At 41.6% G+C, this 19,360-nt stretch overlaps 1 protein-coding gene across 1 annotated transcript in view; it reads left to right on the top strand.

Annotated features, from left to right (window-relative positions):
- Positions 1-19,360, top strand: part of LOC126405058 (protein kinase C beta type) — a 150,898-nt gene that overhangs the window by 94,882 nt on the left and 36,656 nt on the right. The window contains exons 8-9 of the mRNA XM_050068576.1: positions 1,375-1,471; positions 10,777-10,920. Of these exons, the coding sequence (XP_049924533.1) occupies positions 1,375-1,471; positions 10,777-10,920 (241 nt within the window). The remainder of the gene's footprint in view (positions 1-1,374; positions 1,472-10,776; positions 10,921-19,360) is intronic.

Here is a 19,360-nt window from a genome sequence, read left to right as displayed (position 1 = left end):
TCCTCTGTAAACCCTAGAGATGGTTGTGCTGAAAATCCCAGTAAATACTCAGACCAGCCCGTCTGGCACCAACAACCATGCCACGTTCAAAGTCACTTAAATCATCTTTCTTCCTCATTCTGATGCTCAGTTTGAACTTCAGCAGGTCGTCTTCACCATGTCTACATGCCTAAATGCATTGACCTACCTAATAAAGTCGCTGGTGAGTGTATTTGGGCTTCAGTTGAGCTGTACAACAATTTGTTTTGTCAGGGGAAAACTCTCCTCAGGATTCCCAAACTCTCAGTGCGTCATGACAGGTAGAGCTCTGTGTTGACAGGAGGTGAAAGTAGTGAATGTGATTGGCCATGGTTATCACAGCCCCACTTTGGCTATAATTCATGATGATGTATGCTTTCCGATCCCACCCTGTATCCAAGTGTGCCACAGGTGAGCCAGGAGAGCCTGGCCAAGACATTGCCAGAAGAGTGTTTGGCACACTGCTGATGCATTGGGCATGGTGCACTTCACTATGACTCACGCCACAGGGGTCACAAGAATAGAGCCCTGAGACTAAAAAAAAAATGTATAGAGGTCACGAACAAGCATGTTGGCCAATGATGATTCATTTTAAAGCCAATTTCGATGACGTGTTGACTTAAAAATTAAGACGTCTGATTAAATCAGACTGTTACAACAGGGAAAAACAGCTTTTGAAATTGGCCCAGTATTGAGTGAGATTGCTGCAGTGCACCGTCAGTATGTCCACTAAAAGTGCTTGTTTTTGCCACTGACAGGCTCAGATTGTTATTCTGTGTGTGTCTGACAACATTATGGAAAAGATCCCAACTGAAATAAACCTTTTTGTTTAAGAGTAAGATCCTTTTTGCTGAGCCAGAAACAGCCCAGAAATCACTACTGCCCAAGCCACCAGACTGCATTTAAACAAACAGTCATTTTATCATCATCAGCACCAAATAGGTCAATAAATCAGAAAGAGTAAAACAGGAATGATGCCGAAAACATAACCTGAAAACATAAAAGGAAAATAACTACAGTAAAAGTTCATAAACATACAGTACAGTGTTATTTACAATGAATATGGAGGTGAGATAAAAACTTGTAGCATCAGTTGTAATAAGGCCAATATGAAAAATTATATTCTATTGATTTTGTTAAGCGATAAGCATCTCAGCTGTGTTGTGGGCTCATCTGTGTCAGGCTTTGCAGGATCACCATGAAGGAGAGGGAATTACTAAATAATCAGCTGATTATTCTTCAGGTCTTTAAACAGGCACACTAACAGTCAGCAGCTTCGCCTAATGGAAGCAGTTAAACGCTCAAATTGTATAAACTAATTGGGAATTGATTTGACGGGAAATATTCTCTCTCCAGGTTTAAGCTGCTCTCCCAGGAAGAAGGTGAGTACTTCAACGTTCCTGTTGCTCCGGAGGGGGAGGAGGGCAACGAGGAGCTACGGCAGAAATTTGAGGTGTGTGTACATTCGCACCTTCAGTCTACTTGTGTTTTCATGCTGAAGCATTTGCAAACGTGTGGCCGCGTGTATCTGAATGTGTCGGTATGGCATGCTTGTGAGTGTGTGTGTGTGTGCACTGTGCATCTGTGTGTGTCTGAGTGAGAGCCTCTCTGGGAGAGCTGTTAGCAGTTGGCAGGCACACTTGTAGTACCATCCGGTCTGGCACACTGCAGGTCCAGGCGAGTGTGTGTGTGCGTGTGTGTGGCTGACCAGTAGGCCCACTCATTAACACATTTGGCAGTGGAGAGGATAACCCCGCTCTGTGCATTTCCTCTTTCTAGCTTCTCTTTTCCTGTCCTCCTTCTGTCTAACTGACACTGAGCTACTAAACATCAGAGGTATTCTGAAATGTGTTGATCGCAGAGTAGAGTGGAGCTGTTCAGGGGCAGTTTTGCTTTTGTTTCCTCACGTCTCCCTGCTTTAGCCCCAGTTAGCTTAGTTCGGAAAAGGGGGAAGTACCTGGCCTGGCTCTGTCTGAAGGTAACTAAATCCACTCATCAGCACCTCTAAAGCTCACTAACATAAACCAAGTTGTAAAAACGAGGTGCTGGTTGGTGGATTTTGTTACCTTTGGACAGAGCAAGGCTAGCTGTCTCGCCTTTATGCTAAGCTAAGTTAACCAACTGCTGGTTGTAGCCTAATATTCACCATAGAGACACATGAATGGTATTGATCCTCTCATCTAACTCTCATTAAGAAAACAAGTGTTTCACAAAGCAATCATTCACTCCCAATCCAGTGAAGGGTTTGAAGTCACAACATAAGAGTTCAGATGATGAAGTTCTTTGACTGAAACCTCAGACCTTGTTCACATGTACACAGATAATTGTCCTTTCGTCCACATGCAAACTGTGTTTAGGTCAAAATAGATCCTTTGTAATACTCTGTACAGGATGGTTCGTCATGTTAAAGGGCGTGCTGTTATATCCTCTGTGAGGCGTCACAAATGAGGCGACATTTCGTGCAATGGTAGACATGACCAAAATAACGCTGGCAATAACTTTGCTAACAGTTCTTACATGTCTACACATAAATATATAGTTACTCTTCCACTATATTTTGGAATAGAGGCGTCAGGATGTGCTAGTGTCGTAGTTAGCGCGCTCGTTTTCCAATGCGGAAGGTCCAGGGTTCGAACGCTGCTGGGCTCAACGTCAGCAAAGGCATGCGGTTACAAGAGGTTCCCCCTGCTGAATCTAACGGGATCAGATTCCTGAAGGAGCCTGCAGGATAAGAGAGTAACCAAGTCCTCAACAAGGGTGCGTCTCAAGCCCGTTGTAGACGGGAGGTTCCAGACGTAAAAGGGGATTCAGAGGCATCAGGATGTGCTATAAAGTAGGCTGACCAAACGTCCTCTTTTGCCCGGACATGTCCACTTTTCACGTCCCGTCTGGGTTTTTTTTATAAGCACAGGTTTCCGATTTCAACGATTTTTCAATTAGCCAGATGACAAATGTTGGTTCACCTGGTCTGCTTAAAATCAAACTGGTTTAAGCTTGTACACCAGATCGTACCGGCAAAAACGGAAATCGACCCAACTGTGTTGCGAACAAATTCCAGTTTTAGTGCTGTGAAATAAGATACTTTTCATCTTCTCCTCCTCTAAGAGTCTGCATTCTGTAGGGACATATTGTCGCCTTCGAGCCTCCATCTCTCTCCTCTCCTTCTCCTCCCTGTCTTCACTTTGCTTCCCTTTCTCTCCTTCACTTATCTGTTTTGTCCTCTGTCACCTTCAGTGCCCCCCCTGTGTGTTTCTCCCTCTTTATCTGTTTTCTTTCCCTCACTCTCCTCAAGGTCACGTTCCTCAGACGTTCACTGAGACACATTCTCAGGGGGGCCGGCGAGCACACTCACATACACACACACACACACACACACACACACATACACAGGCACGCGCACACACAAGCATGTAGGCAACTACTCATGTGAGGCTTGGAGAGAGATGGCAGAGAGAGAGACAGACGAGAGAGATTTCACTTTGGTTACATGACCTGCATGCCTCCATTCACTCCATCCAGAATCACACAGACACACATACAACACCATCAGTTATTCACAAGAAGTTAAGAATTTAGATTTAACGTTATACACATTTTAAATTTTAAATTTTTCTGTCTCAGTTCAATTTTTTTCCAACGTTTCATTAGGATGAAAAAGACATACAAAAACAGTACAGAATTCACAGACTAAATTATTACTACCCTGTGTCCTGCTCTTTCCCTCTCTCTTCTTTCTCCCTTCTTCCATCTCAGTTTTATCTCCACCAAGCATAAGCCTGGAGAGGATCATGCATTCAGTCATGTATATATCTGTCTGTCTGCATCTAATCTCACATACTACTGGACCAATCAGCCTAATATATTTTGTGCACATTTATGGCTGTATGCTCAAAGATCTCTTGTGGTTGTAGTGATGCAACATTTTGAGTGTATTTGAATATTGGGATTGAAGCGTCCTCCCCAATATATATGTCATGTACTGCTGACGCCTCACTTCTCTTAACTGGCCAGTAGAGGCCGCAAGTTTTCCAACAGTCAGCTAAATTTAGGTTAAAAACAAGGCTTACCATGTCTGCTGCAGGCCACATTTTAGCCTTTGTCATGGCTCAAAGACAAAAACAAAGAAACTCATTTTTAGCTGGAGAATTTGCATATAGATTCCAAACCCGAAATGTTACAATCCACGAAAGTTAAGCACAATATGAAATGAATGAATCCCTGTTTTTGTTATCCTTACTGCCATCTTGACCACAAGATATTTAGAATCACCTTTATTGTCGGTACAGTTTATGTACACATGACTCTGCTTTTTTTTTTGCACTGCTCCCATCTACTTAGACAGACATAGACATAACTGTTAGGGACAAGGACACCAAAGCTGCACAAATAAAGGCAAACAAAGGTGAATTAAGTGAGATTCAACTCTTCTTTGTCTGGAACAGCAGACAGAGTTAGGGAGGGGTTTTATTTTGTTAGGTGTTTTGAACAAAATGTTCTCAATAAATAATGTTTCATTTGGGTGTGGACTTCCCATTCATCCCATTTATTGTCTCCCTTTTAAATTTAACTCGGTTACAATACGATTACACTGTTAGATGCATCTTAAACACCTTTCGGAGAAGTGCACTTTACTGGATGCACTTTTCTAGTTTCTTTTTTTTTTCATTTTTAATCTTTTTGTTTCTCTATTTACTTCACTTTCTCTGTCTCACATACTGTATGTCTTTCCCTCTTTTGAGCTCATTTCTTTTTCTTACACACATATAGGGAGCTAAAGCAAAGGGATGTGAGAGGGGGAAATGGGGGGGAATGAAGGTGGACTGTGGCACACTGATGGTAGAGGTAGTATTGAAATCAAGAGAGACACAACATGTTTTGATCTGCTGTAATTATCAAAGACGATTTGACCAAACTTTTCTTATTTTTTAAAACCCAAAGAACATTAACAATATTAACTGTTTATTAATAAGCTCCATTTCCATCTGTAGGAGCAGAAAATATGATCATAGACATGGTGATAATGCACTGACATCTTGGATGCTACCTGTGTCAGTGAAAAAGAACATGTATAGGGAGAAAACTGGGTAATGGTCTTTAGGAAATATTTAAATCAACCCAGTCACCAGAAAGAGTGTTGGCATTGTATGTTTCTGCAAACCATGGATTCATTTGTACGATATTTTGTTGCAGATATGTTGAAAGTTTCTGCTTCAATAACGCTGTGGTTAGCTGTTGGTTATGTTGAGGCATGAAAACCAGTTGTTATGGTGAGGAAAAGATCAGAAAAGATCATGTTTGGGCTTAAAAAACTGGTTTTCGGGCACAGTCATGGCTCAAGACAAGGGTGTAGGTTTCGCTTTAACCTTGAGGGGGACACATAACACCTAATTTCTTGCAGTCTGGTGAATTTGATGAACTAATATGTGCCTTATCATTGATTTATGGAATAAATGTCTGTAATTTTGTGAATGCTACTTGTCCCTTGCATCCCCTCTGAAATCTACACCTATGGCTGGAAATGTAGTCATGTTCCCATAAAAATACAACCACTTTTCATCGCACTATCCACAGTGGAAACACAGTACGTGCGTTTACATGGAGCCATGTATTCCTTTTGCATTCGGGTTGGAAGCTCTACCCGAATAGAAATGCTCCTTGTAAACACCTCAACCCGAATGAAAACAGCCAACCCGAAAGAAAATCTAATCCGGTGCACAGAGGTGGAATATTCCTTTTCAGAACCCGAATGGAGGAATTTTTCTGTCTTGTATACACCTCCTACCCGATTACAGCTATTCTGTTCTTTCTGCGCATGCTCGTTTCCTTGCCCTTCTGGCGCCATGACGTAGCACGCATAGCAACGAGCTGCATAGCAATGGGCTGAGATAGAGGAGTCGGACTTGTTGCACTCACTGGTTTCCATTCACCACAGCACGGTCTTCTACCTCTCTTCTCCTCCTCAACAGACGAAGCATTAGCAGAACAAGGTCGTTGTCGTACTGCTGCTTCAAGAATATAAGCAAAACACGCCCAAAAAAGGCACTAAGAACGGCGGCGTCAAGCATCTTGTTATCCGGAGCGAGGACTACAGTGTTTTCGTCTGGTAAACGTAAACACGTAACATCCGCCCCGCCCCCTATCCAATCAGAAACCTTCCCTGCCCCAAACCTTGCGCAGACCTGAATAAAGGCGATTAAACTGATCTGTAAACCCTTATTCAGAATGAATATTTCCCATGTAAACTACCTGGAAAAAAATTCCGAATGATTTCATTCAGATTTATTTCATTCTGAATGAGAAGCCATCATGTAACCGCACCTAGTGACGTCTCGGTGAAGACCCAAACGCTTTTTGTGCACTGTCCCGGCAGGAGATGCAGCAATGTCTCAGTAAAAAGCAACTGCTTCTTGTAGCACTATGCTTAGTGGAAAAACAGCAACTGGTTGCTACAAAACACTAGTGGTGGGTGGAAAAAATTGTGTCCCGATAGTTTTTTATGCGGCAATATCATACCATCACACAGTGCCAAGTATGGATTTTTTAAATTATATAAATCATTAATGTTACGAATACAAATTAAACTTTCGGTAGCCTACTTGAATAATAAAATCTATTGCTTTTTTAGTCCACTACACACACTGTGCTGCAAATGCAAATAATTAAAGTGAGATGAAGAGACTGAAAACTTTATTTTATTAGATAATACAGATGTTGACAAAGTTTTCCTTTAGGGAAATAATTTACAGTTGGAAAAAAGTACAATATTGCATCATATTTAATCGCAATATTCATCATATCGCAACATGTTTAAAATCGCAGTAATATTGTATCGTTTGGTGATTCCCACGCCTACAAGACACCCACTTTTGGTGCCTAAAAAGCTGCTGAGAACACAGCAACGACTTGCTAAAAAAGAACAAGTTTTGTTGTTTGTTGGTCTCAAACAGTCGTCTGCAGCTGGACAGGCATTTAGCCTAGGTGTCATGCCATCCACCATCCCCTCCACCTCCCGATGAAAGAGTCTGCTCATTTACTACATCAGTCTGTAAAAGGTTTTTATGATAGATATGAAACATACAAATGTATCATATTTGTGGTTTGCAGAAACGTTCAATGCCAACGTTTTCTTCAGGCATCTGGGTTGGTTAGATAGTCAAGCTGTTGCTGTTATTACATGCCAGTACACAGAGGCTGCATTAGGACAGTAACTGGGATGAGACAGATGATGAAGATGAATTGTTCAGATGCATTCTCCCACAAGAGCAAAAAAACCACATCAAGTTAGTGTTAATGCAGTTTAGGTTTTTCAGGTTTGTCAGAAAATGTATCAGATTTTTCTGCTGCCATTCAACCATTTATAATGTGCACAGAAATATTTGGACACATGGCTGTATACAGAGAGAGCAGCATTGATCTCTGAAGGCTTTGAGAGTGTTGCCTTCAGCATGCTCTGCTGCTCACAAATACCTCAAGTGCTCCTCTGTGTGTGTGTGTGTGTGTGTGTGTGTCAGAACAGATGGAGACAGATAGAGCCTTTTATCCATTGATGAGTCGGGAACCGTATGGGTTGCATCACACACACACACACACACACACACACACACAGTGCAGGGAGCAGCAGAGTACTCGCATGCTTCACTCTGACAATTTTCCAGACAAGGCAGCGGAGAAATTACTGCACAGGACAGAAGAAGTGCAGAGAGCCTCAGTGCGGATCAGCAATTTAAGATAAGATAGGATAAGATGTGCTCATCCTGCACCTCTGTCTCTGAGTGTGCAGGCGTTTTGTTAATGTCTTAAGACTGTTTTTAAATTGAAGCATGGCTTAACAAAGTGAAGAATAAGATTATAATTAGATTAGATTGTAAGATTACAATAGTTCCTTACGACAGAGACGGGACGAGAGAGCGTGACAAGGTCGCGGCAGGCACGTAGGAACTAAGAGTGAATAGAGGAGAGAGACGGGAAGTGGTGACAGACATGAATAAATGGAGAGTCAGAGACACGGGCCACATTTATAAAGATGAAGTAGAAATGAATTATAGAGAGAAAGAGAAATGGTAGAAAAACTTTGAGAGTGAGTGGGAGTGAGTGGTTGAAGGACAGAAACAAGGGAAAGTGGTGACAGTCGTGATTGAATAGAGTGGCAGACTCACTGGGAAGCCATATTTGTTATGGAAAGTATGAAGTGCCTGCACGGAATAAATGAAACAGAATGAACCGAAAGGCTAAAAACTTTTCCCTTTTACCATATTTATCACTTCCACTCCCGTCTATCTAACAAAAAGGTTTTCTCCTTCATATTAAAATGCCCCAAATTTTTAAAAAGCGTCTCTGAACATTTAGGGGGAATTTGAAAGTTTTAAGGGCTGTATGTATTTTTATTAGACCAGCCGTGTTCGGATTCTTAAATGTTACTGTTCTTACACCTGTGTTGAGAATATATATTTATTACTGTGATTTATTTATTTCCCAAACTTTTGAGATGTGGCTGGCTGAACTCTTTTACTCTCTCTTCTATCTTGTTTATAACCTTGATGTGTGAAGTATGTGTTTCTGCCTAAATTTATAGTGTAAAAGAATCCAAAAAAAGAGAGAAAATTTGTGATGAATTAGAGGAAAAGGGGGGCAGGTTTAGCAACAGCAAAACTACATCAAAACATTTAGAAACTCTCACACAACTAGTGCAGTATAATCCAAGTCTAAGTTTTTTCAGTGGTATGTTCAGTCCCTCCCAAATAGACAGCCCTTTCCTCCAGGGAGCTGAAAAGAAAGTGAAACACTCCTTAAAGTCAAACTCCATTCACAAAAACAGGATTTTTACCTCACTAAACACAAACTGTTGGTCTACAGCTTCCTGGATTGGTTAGTTTGTTTGTGTTATTGCATGACTTTGGTGAAGACCACCAGGCCTGTACTGCAAAGCCAGTTCTACTTACCTACTTTCTACTCTTTGTTTGACTAACCCTAACATCAGCCGTCTGGATAACCGGTACTACAGAGCTGGTTATCAACTGGTTCAGTCAACTCTGGGTTTTCCTATCCAGCTACGAGTGCGCTCATGTGAGAGAGGCGGGGGTGTTAAGTACACGCAACATCATCAGAACCATGAATGAAGTAGGCTGCTTCATATCTTATGAGATGAAATGGTACTGAAAGTGTCTGCGACTCCAAGACAGTAAAGTAACACCAGACTGTTTCTGCTGCTGAAGTAAAGAGTGGAAAAGTAGCCTAGTTACTGACTGATGACATCTTTCTTACCCAAACGTTGCATTTATAATAACAGGAGCAAATTAACAGTGTGTGGATTATTTTATTAAATGAAATATTATCTTTTATCCTCGTTCTCATCACACAGTATTTTGAGCTGCAGTGATGGAAGCAGAGTGTAAAATATCAACACTGTCACTACAGACTAAAACAAACTTTGCATAAGTTAAAATCCTGTGTTTAGTGGATAAACGATCTCTGTGTTTGTTAGAAGCTCTGTTTTAAAACCAGTGGAAACAGAGCCCTGAAACAATGAAATGACCAACTATTACTGCTGACCTCTAACAATATATAGGTGGCTCTTTCTTTACCTGAGACTCCAAAATTTCGTCCATGGATACTTTTTTCCTCAGTGATCTGATTGGTCAGAGGTCACTGTGTTGACGGGCTGTGATATGATACCGTGAACATTACCTGCTCCAGAGCAGCATAAGTTACCACGGTGATTTATCCTGGTAAAAAGAGAACCAGCTTTGTAGTACTGAAAACCCTGAGTTAACCCTTAAGTTACCTCGCTACCTCCAAATCCTGCCTCAGCAGCTCCTTTGTGCAGTGAGGTAAAGTGACTATCTTTGTCAGTGGAGGCTGGCTTCGAAGAGAACACAGATAGGATTCACTTTAAGTTCAGTTTCCCGTCGGAAACAGCTGTCTGTTTGGGAAGTACTGAGCATATGACTGCTTAAATGAGACTTGGATTTTACTGCGCAAGTTGTGTACAACTTTGTAAATTGATATTTTGATGTAGTTTTGCTTCTGTTAAACATGGCCTCCTTTTACTTTAACACTTTCTGTCTTGGGATTCTTTGTTCACTGTTGAAGCATGTGAGAAAAACAAAGTAACTGATATACAGATATTCATTTCGGGAGTGAAGTATTCCTTGAAGCAAACTGTCAAAAATCTTTTGATATGATTGCCATATTGAGCATATTTGCCACAAGCAATAAGACTTGGGTCCAGATAATTAGCAGCATTACTAATGGGAGTTTCTCAAATGATGACAACATTTCACATAAATGATTCACAAGAAGGATGTTATTCTTGGCCCCCAATTCTTGGCACACGAAAGAAATTAATGTTTCACTGGTTTTTCCTTCAAGGCCTTTCCCTCACATCTGTCGTTATGTAAACATCCGAGCTGTTTTACAGCCACTGTCCTCCTTTTTATGCCAATCCATGTGTCACGTGAATTAAAGTGCAGAGTCATGGTAATGACTACCAATCTCAAATGATAGTTAAAATGTGGCAAATAGCACCTTGGTTGTTGGTTCCAATTCCAGCACCAAAGGGGCGAATATGGTTGGGAATAATGAATAAATAAAAATCTTATTTTCCTCAACAAATACTGCTGAAAGGCCTTATATCACCAGCTGCCTCATCATAACTTTTTAAAATGTTAGTATTCTTAAATATTCTTCCACTGACATTCAGTTGTCCCTTTGAATGTTGGAGGTTGTGTCTAACGTAGTCCCTTATTCTCTCTTATCTAGAGAGCTAAGATTGGACCAGGCAAGAACACAGAAGGCAAGTCGGCTAATGCTGCGTCCCGGTTCGACTCCAATGGCAACCAAGATCGCATGAAGCTGGCTGACTTTAACTTCCTGATGGTGCTGGGCAAGGGCAGCTTCGGCAAGGTGAGGCTATAGTGTGGATGTTTGTCTGCTACTGTGTGTGTGCCACAGGTGTGTTTCTGCATATTACTCTTTTTTGCTGTCAGCATTGTTCACATACTTGGAGGATTAAAATGTATAGAGAGCAAGCAATTAACTTACGCTGTGGCCACAAGATGGTAATTACAGGAAAATCATAAATATTGTGATGTATTGTTACTGTAGCAGAAGAGGAGAATAGTCCTAAAGTAACTCAGTTGACTCAGTAATGTGAGTTGCAGGGCTAGTTCAGATCTTTTGAAGTAAGGTTGAATGAGGTACTTATCCATATTCACTGTATTAGCTACAGCAGTTGCAGTCGGCATGCCCTCAGTTTGGAGAAGCAGGTAGAAGGATCAGCATGGAAGCTAAGTAATGTACTGCTGTGGATGGGGGCCAGCAGAAAAACATATTTTAGCAACCTAAAAACAGTCTGACCTGAAAAAAATCAATATTGGTTTAAGTGTACATCATACTGAGAGACTTTTCAATGCTTTAGCTTGCCGTCAGACTGACGTTTTTGATGGGGAGCTGAACTGAGAGTGAAAGTTAGGGTGCTTTCAGACCTAGAGTTGTCTTGCTTTTGTCTGAATCAGGGACTAATTTTGTACGCATTTACAAGCGGACCAGATCAAATGCCTTGTGTGAGAACGCTGCTCTTGATCGGGAAAAATCCAGGAAGTAAAGCAAACGTTGAAGAAGAGTACACTTGCAAGATAAATGTGACACTTTCTAATGTCACAATGGAGGGACAACTACGCAGGTTGATTTTAGCGCTGCTCATCGTGGACTATATTGCTGTCATTGTTCATTTTAGTCAAACCATACAGTTTGAAAACGAGGCGCGGCTCCAACTAGAAAACAATGTTTTGATGCATTGGATGTGCTGAATGTGCATATTAAGGCAGTACAGGAGGAGGTGCACATTAATAATCCTCCAGGACTGTAACATGCTCATGTTTAACCCAAACAATGTGTCATGTGACTGCAGTTGGTTCAGATCCAGGTCGGAACACCTTCTCACCACAAACGAACCGCACCAGAGTTCATTTGTAACCAGACTGAGACCACCTCTTCAAGAGGGTCTCAATCTGGTTGTTTTGGTGCGCAGCTGAGTGTGATTGCTGTGTTCACACCTGCCCAAACGAACCACACTTAGGGGGCAAACAAACTTGAGTTCAATTGAACCGAACCAAACAGGGCAGGTGTGAAAGCACCCTTAGATATGCTTACTTCAATGTCTCCATTGACAAAAAACAGTGATTTTACCTTGCTCAACACAGGGGTTGGAGGTCTAAGACTGCCTTGATCACTTAGTTTGTGTTATTGTGTAACTTGTGTAACTGGTGTTGTAAAGTGTTAGTTCAGATTCACTAAAGTCACATAATAACACAAACAAACTATTTGGGCAATAGTAGACTAGCATCTCCTGTGTTCAGTGAGGAAGAATTACTGTTTTTGTTAAAGGAGTCTGGTGGCTTTAGAGAGAGCGATATAACGGCTTAAGTTCCCCGACAAAAAAGTCTGTCTGATGGCAAGGTAATATGGTAAAAATATTCTAAACATAGCGTACACTTTAGCTGATATCGATTAGTTATAGATGGCTAAAAAAGGTTTTGCTGCTGTCCTCGTCCACAGCCATACGTTGCTTGACTTCTGCGTCAAACTCCTGCCTGCTTCTCCAAATTTGGGGTGTGCTGATCGCCATCTAATGTTTTTAATACACTGACTATGGATAAGAACCTCATACAACCACATAAAAATGTGAACTCTCCCTTTAAGGAGCAATAGCCATCTAAAGATCTAAAGTTCGTGAACATTGCCAGATCAAGTCAGGCTGTAGCTGCCAAAAATAAAAAAAACCTCTATTCATCTTTAAAGCTGGCCAGCATTGTTGTTCTCATTTCTTAAGAGTCTGCGACAGACCTTACTTCTCATCCTGATATGCTGCCCCCACTGTTCATGAGCTTAATTGTAGACATGTAGCATTCGTTTTTAGGATGCACACACCCAGTGCTCCCAAGGAACCTATGATGTATGTGCAAAGCCGCAATTAAACAAGCTCTAATTGTGCGCTATGAAGAAAACCTCTGTGAGCATCTGTGTGTGTTTGACCGAGTATCACCGCTCTCCATCCACGCACACACAGAGCTCAGAGGAAAGAAAAGATGGACAGAAAGAGAAGATTGAGATAGAGGGAATTAAAACAGATGGAGCACAGGTAGACAGAGATGGATGAAGGGAGAGAGACGAAGAGGGTGACGTGACAAGTGGAGAGAGTGATGAAAGGAGAGCGAGACAGAGATGTGAGAGCATGGCGGCGAGGTTGACATGAATGAATTGAGAGAGAGATAAAAAACGTCAGACTGAATGAAAAGAGGGAGAGTGAGAGAGGAGGGGGGGGGGGACCTTGGAGAGGGGGGGAGACTGACGTGAATGAATGAAAATCAAGGCGAGAAACGGAAAGAATGGGAAGATGTGGCGAGAGAGAAAATTGGGTAAACGGCGGGTGGAGCAGCAGGGGTGGAGAGACGGAAAGTGACAGAAAGAGAACGACAGAAAGAGAGACAGAGAGAGAGAGAGAGAGAGACCATTGTCTGTGTACCAGACCTGTATGCTGGCTGCCTGTTTCCATGGTAACAGGCATTTAAAGCAACACTGATGCGTCAATGTGGAGAGACTGAGTCGAGGGTCGATCATTACTGGAATACCCGAAACACGCATGCATGCACGCAAATCCCTAAAACATGCACAGATAGGAACGAGGACACACAAAATGAACACTTACGCACATTCCTCATTCTGACCTATTCTGTTCACACACACCAGCACATATTGTTAATACACACTTAGAGTATTTAGAAAGAGACACACACTACATGAGACAGAAATAGAAACACACATGCACAAACAGGCGTTCACGTGACGTGCGTGTCATTGTAATGGTTCCTGAGTTTTGTGTGGGAGGCTGGTACCTTCAGAGCTGCTCTTTCTGCCTCAGTGTCTGAGGACATCTGCATCACAACACTGCTGCTAACATTTCTCTGTGGACATGCTTACAGTGGGGTAATAACACACACTCGTATCTCATGGGCGAGCGCGTGCTTCAGCCTGATCTGTAATGTCAGGTCTCTATACGCACACACCATAAGCACATACACAGCAAAAACACACATATGAAACTGTATTTATTCTGTTATTTTACAGGATGTGAGCATGTTGGTGTGTGTTGTGGGAATGATCAGCATCATGGACAGCTCCGCTCCAAGCCTACCAGCCTAATAGATTTATAATGATACCTTAATACTTGATGCTAAGATGGCGTCTGTTCATTCTAGTGGAGCTGCTCTCCTGGTGCATATGCCAATATGTGCAGTGTAGTGATGGGCAAAGCAGCTCTTTAGATGTTACTGAATCACTAGAATCAGTTCATTAAAAAGATTCGTTCAAAAGATTTGTTCACCGAATCGTTCAGTGCTTGGCAGGAGGAGCCCTGACTGTGTACTGCGTAGTCTCTCTCCGTTGCTGCTGCTGCGTCTGCCCTGCACTGGCGAGTCTCATTACTGGCCAGCCTAACGTTTTAAGTTTGTTTATCTGGAAACTAAGTCTGTTAAAACAATGGGGAGGTGTGTGATTGTGTTCATGTGGCTTGACTCCTGGCTACATTAGCCGTTAGCTTGGAGAAAACGGTCCCTATGAAAGTTTATCGCTGAGAAGAAATGATTTGAATCACTCAGGGATCGGGGTTACGTCGTTCACTGAGTGATTTGTTCACTAGTGATTCGTTCACTGAGTGATTCGTCACACGGTAGGCAGTCCCTCCCTGGACCCTGGCTGCCTCGCGACTTGCGAGTGATTCGTCGTTCGCACGGACTGAATCTGCAGTTCCACTCCCCTCGCTGCTGACCTCATCTGAACTGAGAAATGAACGAATCAGTTCCGGAAGTGATTCAGTTCAGTACGTTCACGAATCAGTTCCGGAAGTGATTCAGTTCAGTACGTTCACTCAACAGATTCGTTCTTTTGAACAATACGTTCGCGCACGACACAACACTAGCACAGTGGTGTTTCTACTTCTAGCCCTGCTTGTGAGTTCCTGGTTGGCTCAAAGATTTTACATTGTGATGACGTCACATATTTTTAAATCACTACTCTCAGTTCAAGTTGTTCAACAAATATAAAACCTTGTTGGATCAAAAAACTATGATAAAAGGAGTCATAATTGATCATGTTTGAAGTTGGAGGTGTCCTGTCAGGGGATTTTTTTTGGCTGCAATAATGCAAGTGATCACTGGGAAAAATTGTTCCCTGGGGTCTCTGACATTTTGTTTTGACTTTATACATTTCAACAAGAAAGAAAAAAAGTTTTCCGACCCTGTTTTAACTTTTAACTTGCTCTCTAAGATGGAAATGGGAATGCATCATGTTGTTATGTCAGAGGTTCTCAATTGTTTTTCAGCCAAAAAATGACCAAATGAGAGAAAAGGTACCTCAAAGCCTGTTGGACACTGCCTCACACTATTTCGAGGTTTAAACCCTGAAACGATGCACACCATTTTCAGATTAAACATACCCCAGGTTCCCATTTTTGACTGACTTAATGACTTAATAATAACAACTAAGGGGACTTTAACTTTGATCTTTGCTTATTTATCATCAGTATTTAATGTTGCAGATAAATACTTAAGAATTAAAACCAACTTTAATCCACATGTACTCATGGCAGAAGCACAGCCCCAAATTTGATGCAACGCCTCTTATTATGGTCTGCTGCTTTTGCTCCTGCAAAACTGAATGGGACGCCATGTGTCTGGGAACATTCAACAGAGGTGAAACAAAGTCGCACACCAAGATGCTCCTGTTAGAAGGATTTTAATGCTGTGCACCAGGCCTTTCCTTACACTTCCTCTTTTAACCAGGGATCTGTTTGGCATTTGTTCCACCTCTGCTAGCTATGTCTTTGATCCAAAATGCATCTTATCAAACGCTGGGATGTGCGTTTTCTCGTAGCGTTTCTCCTTGAGAACACTTAGCACATAGAAATACAATGTGGACTATAAAAATCTAATAAATGCCAACACTGATCATAAAAAGTCTGGTTTCATTTAGGAATAAAAGTTCAACTTTAGCACACTAGCAGTGAGATTAGGTCCCACATTGACCATCTGTGTGGAGACAGACTGACTGTATATGATATATATGACAGTTTAGAATAACACAAGACAGCCCACTGTAATACAGCATAGAGCAGTATGAGGCAGTGCAGTGGAATGGGTTCATTTGTTTTCCCTGGGTAAATTCTCTCCGCAAGGTCAGCAGAGAAAACACAGTGGCATCATTTACGACACATGACAGTTAATATCCTGAGGACTGCTTTTCTGTCAAATGACCCAGAACAACTTTCTTGGATAAAAAGGCGTTGCCAGTAGTGACAAACGCCACAATTCATAGTAGAGCAGCCAGTTTATGAATGACACTGTGACCATCATGCCCTTGAAGAAGACACTGAACCTCAATGAGATCATGAAATGTAACTCAGGCCCTGTCTGCATGTATACAGATATTTTAGAAAATGATTTATCTGTCAGAAACAGAGTTTAGGTCACAGGTAGATTTGGGAAACAATGACAAATAATTTTTTAAAACAGAGGAGGAAAATATCAGTTTAAAAAAGTATCTGTAAAGCTGTAGACAGGGCCTAAGACCTAGACGCATCAGGTAAATGTCTACAATGACATGTAGAAGGTATAATAACAAAGTGATCTGGCACTGTAATGATACCAAAGAGCTCCTGTTGTTGCTTTGTGTCCAGCGCATCTTTTGATTTCAGATGAAACCCTGTGGTTTTATGTCTTCTCGCTCTTGTGTTGGTCCCGTCCTTGTCCTTGTGGTTGCATAAAATGAGCTTTGGGCCAGATGGTGTCCTTTCTCTCTGTTTCAACTTTATAGAGTTTGTATTACCATAGAGTTACACTGCAGCCATATGGGATGAGTCCTAACATACACAACACACACACTAACACACTCTGTCTCACACATAGACCTGCTGTTGTCAAAGGATACCACCAGCATAGATCCAACTTCAACAGATACCTAAACTTTAATGCTGGAGATTGTAATGCACATTCTTTATCTGTGGCTACTCTCTATGCAAACACACACTTACACCGTCACACACCTGTGTGTCTATGCCCATCTGCGCTGCACTCCCTGTAGTATCCCAAACCCAATAACCCCTTCACATTATCATACCTGAATATTTATATGGCATAAACAGCCAAGCGTCTAAGTTTCCCATCTCTTAGGGGAAAAAGAAATTATGAAGTGGGTGTAAGGTCACTGAGATTGCTCTGTACTTGGAGGGTTTTGGAAAGAATAATCAGTGTGATATGTTTCCCATTTACACCATTAAGCTGACATTCATCAACAGCAACTTATAACAAGTGAGCAGGTAGTGGTTCTTGGCAGCTCATGTTGCAGTGTACTGTGGTGTTTTCTTAACTCAGTAGTCTCTCTAAGATCCAGTCTATCTTGCTTCCCCAGAGAAAATGGTATATTAAACACATCAATGAATCAGTCGAATTCAGCTTAACTTGAGTTTGCAGTTGCAAAATGTTCAAATCACTAGGTTCACTCAGTGTTTTATGCAAATTAACGTAAGAAAAAGTTTTTAATAATGATACGATTGGATGAAAGATCCTTTGTTGAGGTCCCAAAACTCAATTAGCCTCGTGGGAACTACAAACACGCCATGCTAGCCATGTAATGTAAAGCTCAGCCGTTTTTCCTCCACATTCTTTTCACTTGTTCTCTGCCTTGTTTTAAGATAAAAGTACTTTTATTAGTTTTAGAATGATAGGAAAGAGGAAGGCTATGCAGCCAGTCGACTCGTTTCAGCAGAGCAGTCTCACATGTGGAAAAAAGAGACTTTATCTGTGCTGATAATTTACAGAAGTTACAACTTTTTTGTTTCTGAACATTTTCTTTCTGAAGAATGGAAGTTTTTGCTGTCAGCTTTCTGTCACAGTGACAAGACATAAAAGTCGAGAGAGATGATGAGCTTGAAATTGTGAGCTTTAATCTGACTTTTTAAAATCAAAATGAAAGGGACAGTTCACCCAAAAAGTACATATCATATTTTTTCTCTTACCTGTGGTGCTATTTATCAGTCTAGATTGTTCTGGGGTGAGTTGCCAAGTGTGGGAAATATCGGCCATAGAGATGTCTGCCTTCTCTGGAATATAATGGGACAAGATGGCACTCAGCTTGTGGTGCTCAAAGCATCAAAAATATACTTCAGTCAGGACCACTTTAGTCAAAGAAAACTAGAATTCCATTTGCAGAATTATAGTTGGTGGTAGGACTCTGTTTCGGGGTCTCTGCCTTTCCTAGGCCAACACAGAAATTCTAAGGCGAAGACAGCACACCTCTCTGCCCTTCCACGTGCCTACATGGAAACCTAAGGCCAAGAGAGCACATCCCTCTGCCCTTCCATGCGCCTACATGGAAAACCTAAGGCCGAGAGAGCACACCGCTCTGCCCTTCCACACACCTACATGGAAAACCTAAGGCTGAGAGAGCACACCTCTCTGCCCTTCCATGCGCCTACATGGACAGCATGAGACAGGGAGAGCAGCAGCAAACCAGCTGTAGCTGGGATGTGAGCTGAGCTTGACATCGTGTCCTGCCTGAACTAACGCTACGCTCGATATTTGAAAAACTTACAGCAATGTCTCTTTCCAAAAATCATGACCTGGTTAGTCAAGATAATCCACAGACCTTGTTGTGAGCAGTTTCATGAAGGAACTATTTTTTTCTACCAAACTACATCCTCCAACAGTATCACCACTCAGAAATGAGATTGAATCTACTCGTGCTTGTGACAGTACGATAAGTCATCTGACTTTTTTTGCATCCGACTTTCCTATCTTTGTTTGTTGCACCTAGCATGTTTGCTAGCTAGTACTTTTAAAAGTTGGTTACAGATTAATTTCAAAGAAATAGCTCAACATTTTGGGATGTACAACTTTTAACTGTCTTGTTGAGAGTTAGATGAGACGATTTATACCACTCTTATATCTGTCTGTTTGAGTTTAGGTTACAGCCAGCAGTCAGTTAGCTTAGCTTAGCTTAGCATAAAGACACCAAAGCGGGAAGAAACAGCTAGCCTGGCCCAGTCCAAAGGTAACAAAATCCACCTACAAGCATCTCTATAGCCTTATATTGAACAGAGAGATAAAATGGTCTTTTTTCTCATCTAACTCTCCACAAGAAAGCGAAAAAATGTATTTCCCAAAACGATGATCTATTGCTTTAAAGCTCCACTTTCTCAAGCTGTTAAGGTTTGCTCCACACACAGCACACCTTCAACAGTCACACTTGCTCATATAATTTGCCCATACAGACTTCAGTCTAGAGAGTTGAA

This window comes from Epinephelus moara, chromosome 18, assembly GCF_006386435.1.
Source record: "Epinephelus moara isolate mb chromosome 18, YSFRI_EMoa_1.0, whole genome shotgun sequence".
NCBI classification, from domain to species: Eukaryota; Metazoa; Chordata; class Actinopteri; order Perciformes; family Serranidae; genus Epinephelus; species Epinephelus moara.
This window is presented reverse-complemented; position numbering and strand designations above follow the sequence as displayed.